Genomic DNA, 3,429 nt, shown 5'->3' on the forward strand with positions numbered 1-3,429 from the left:
GCTGCACGAGCCCGATCGCGACCGAGACGAGACCGCCAGGAGTCGACGGCACAACGAACGGTGAGTCGCATTTGCATAACTTAACTTTCGCTTTGGGGAGACTTTACACATCTCCCCTGGTCCTTCGAGCTTCGCTTTATCGCAAATCCGGGTACGGCTCTACCGCCCCCCGAGCATCTGGTCCTTCGAGCCGGATCATCATATCTTCGCGATTAGTCTATTACCGCCGACCTTTCGCGTGTCCTTTCATTGTTCTAAGTCACCGAATCTTTCTGTAACGCGTAGTGCAATAGCGCGTGACCTTGCGGGTCTCGCAGGATCTCCCGTATCGCAACGCTCGCTTCGCGAAGGGAATTCTCGCGTAGCATCGCGCAATCGGCCATCAGCCATCTGTAATCTACGCGAATTCGCTGAATTCTTATTCTCGCATTAACGAGGTGCAATAACGCTCGGCGTGCTGACAACTCGTGTCTCGCGCGGTATCTCTCGTGCAACGCTAGCTTCGCAACGGGAATACGCGTGCGAACTTCGTTCGTCATAGCTCGGGCCGCAGCCGTTAATCGCCTTAAAATCGAATCCGCGCTAGCCGCGGTAATTAGTCGCCATTTGATTGATTTAATCGTAACCGAAATATTCGGTCGAATATCCGAGTATTCCGGGCCAGCGATACTTTCGCGCATAGAGACAACGGCCGTGGCCTTCGATTACGGGCCGGTCTCGCGCGCGTTGTTTTTCTGTATAGTCTCGAGCATCGCTCGTGTTTACGTCGTTGCGAGGTACGTACAGCCCGACCCAGCACTTGTATTATCCCGACATTCGTGCTCCGTCCGAGAGTACCATCGCTCGAAAATATTATTGTCACCGATCGAGAATATTTGCCTTTCGAACTCTGCGACGCGTGTTTATCGCGCTAATCCAACGGCTGATATTCTCCGTGTTCAACTCGAGGAATATTATCGAGAATATTCCCTCGGGACTTGCGCGAGCGCCGAACGGAGCCGTCCGTTACCCCTCACCTTGGCGACCTGACTTTCGTGATTGTTTTCGCCGGGGTTCGATATTGTTGGTTCGAGTTGCCGTCGCCTCCGACTGCCTATTCGTCGTTTACTCTTCGCTCTTAGCTTCGTCTGTCTGTGGTGGACGACCCCTTTGTTACATCATGTCGAAAAACGCATATGCTCGTCGCGAAGTATGCAATCGGCGTATGCAAGAAATACACGACCTCTCCCTACAAGCCGCGACCGACGCGGCAGTACGAGCGACCTTCCTCGCTCGCTACTCGAGCGTAGCGAAGATCGCGGACGATTTTGAGGCCATCCACCTGAAGGTCATCCAAGAAGCGGCGGATTTCGAGGCCGAGGACGAAATCCGAGCCAGTTTCGATAAAATGCATTACGCCGTAAAGAGTCGATATCACCGTGAAACGGGCGCGCCATTCGGAGGCGCGCCGGCACAGCCCTTGGGTCCGGCCTCGGTGGTCAAGTTGCCTAAGATCCCGCTGCCGCAGTTTTCCGGCGACCTTACGTTGTGGCCTTCCTTCATCGCGTTGTTCAACGCGGCGATACATAACCAGCAGATTTCCGCGATAGAGAAATACCAGTATCTGCTGGCTTCACTCAAAGGGGAACCACTCAACGTGGTGAAAAACCTGCCGTTTTCCGATGAGTACTATCTGATCGCTTACGACTCGCTGGTCGATCGATACCGGAATAAGAGAAGGTTAGCGGACCATCACTTGAATTCGATAATCGAGGCTAAGCCATTGAAGGCGGAGACGGCCGAGGCTCTTCACCACTTATTAGATACGTTTACCGAGAACACGCGCGCGCTCGCATTGATGAAGTTCCCTACCGATTCATGGGACTTTATCCTACTGAAGTTTTTGTTAGACAAGCTTCCTCGTTCCCTTCGGGAAAAATTCGAGTCGGCTCACCGGGCTGAGGAGATACCGCGATATACACAACTCACGAAATTTCTAGCGGAGCATTGTCAGGTTCTCGAGGCCGTCGCGGGCCCGTCCTCCAAAACCAAGTCCACACCGGTCTCTTCGTTCGTGACTAACGCGGCCGGTTGCCCCGTTTGTAAGGAGGCTCACTACGTGTCGAAATGCTCCCAGTTTTTAAAACTCTCGCCGAGGGAGAGGCAGGCTAAGGCTCGCGACTTGAGATTGTGCCTCAACTGCCTGCGCTCGGGGCATGGCATGAAAGACTGTCCGTCCGCGTGGGCATGTCGGTCCTGCGGCACAAAGCATCATACGCTTCTGCATTACGAGCAGAGCTCTAATACTACCCCTAAGCCCGAACCCATTAGCGCGACTCCTGCCGAACCGGACGCCGTACCCGCTCCTCAGTCGGAGGATGCGCCGATTGTAACAATGACTAGCCGGGCCAATAGAATCGTCCTCCTGTCCACCGTACGAGCCGAGGCGATAGACGCGCGTGGCAATGCGTTCCCCGTACGCATATTGCTGGACAGCGCGAGTCAGGCCAACTTTATTACCGCGGGCTGCCTCCGGAAGGGCGGCTTTCGTCGCACCAAACACAGTGCAACCGTGTTGGCGATAAACGAAGCCAGGGCGGCCACGACGAGGGGCCTCACCTCCCTCGTGATCCGCGCGCGCGGTCGCGACGACACTCGGTTCTCGATAGAGGCTACGGTCCTCTCGCGCATAACCTCGCCGCTGCCTAATGACAAGGTGGAGGTCCAGCCGTGGAAACACTTGAAGGGATTGCCGCTCGCGGATCCCGAATATTTCGTGCCCGGCGGTGTTGACATCCTCCTGGGGGCGGACTCGTTTGTGTCGGTGCTACGGGAGGGCCGTCGTAAGGGGGAGAGGGGAGAACCCGACGCCTTCAATTCAGTCTTCGGATGGGTTCTGACGGGCGCGGTATCCCCATCAGTCCAAGCAGCGCCCCTGAGGTCATTCGCGACTACGCTCGAGTCGATCGCGACATCGGTGGGTCGCTTTTGGCAATTGGAGGAGGTGCCGGAGGACACTTCTTGTTCGGACGAGGATCGCCGCTGCAAGGAAATCTTCGCCAAGACCACGTATCGTGACCTCTCGGGTCGTTTCGTGGTCTCGTACCCGTTCGCGTCGGATCCTCCTACATTCGTCGGCTCGCGCTCCATTGCGGTTAGTCGTCTCCGCGCACTAGAACGTCGATTTAAATCTGATCCGGAGTTCAGAGCTGGTTACAATAGTTTTATGCGGGACTATCTCGATAGCGGACACATGGAGGTAATTCGCAATCCATTCCCGTCGGATGGCCACATTTATTATCTACCGCACCACGGTGTGTATAAACTCGATAGCACTACCACTAAGTTGCGGGTAGTGTTCAACGCGTCCTCGCGAGGCCCGGACGGTCTGTCGATCAACGATACCCTGCTCAGCGGTCCGAAGCTGCAGCAGGACCTGCTCGCCATCCT

At 55.7% G+C, this 3,429-nt stretch overlaps 1 protein-coding gene across 1 annotated transcript; it reads left to right on the plus strand.

Annotated features, from left to right (window-relative positions):
* Window positions 1-1,159: 1,159 nt before the first annotated feature.
* LOC112456415 lies at window positions 1,160-3,238 on the plus strand (the record flags this gene model as incomplete). The annotated part of the gene is made up of 1 exon (XM_025018916.1): window positions 1,160-3,238. A coding segment is annotated over exon 1 (2,079 nt), but the record flags the coding sequence as incomplete, so codon positions are not given.
* Between the last annotated feature and the right edge of the window lie 191 nt (window positions 3,239-3,429).

Source organism: Temnothorax curvispinosus, unplaced genomic scaffold (assembly GCF_003070985.1).
Source record: "Temnothorax curvispinosus isolate PA1 unplaced genomic scaffold, ASM307098v1 QBEX01006813.1, whole genome shotgun sequence".
In the NCBI taxonomy this organism is placed as follows: Eukaryota; Metazoa; Arthropoda; class Insecta; order Hymenoptera; family Formicidae; genus Temnothorax; species Temnothorax curvispinosus.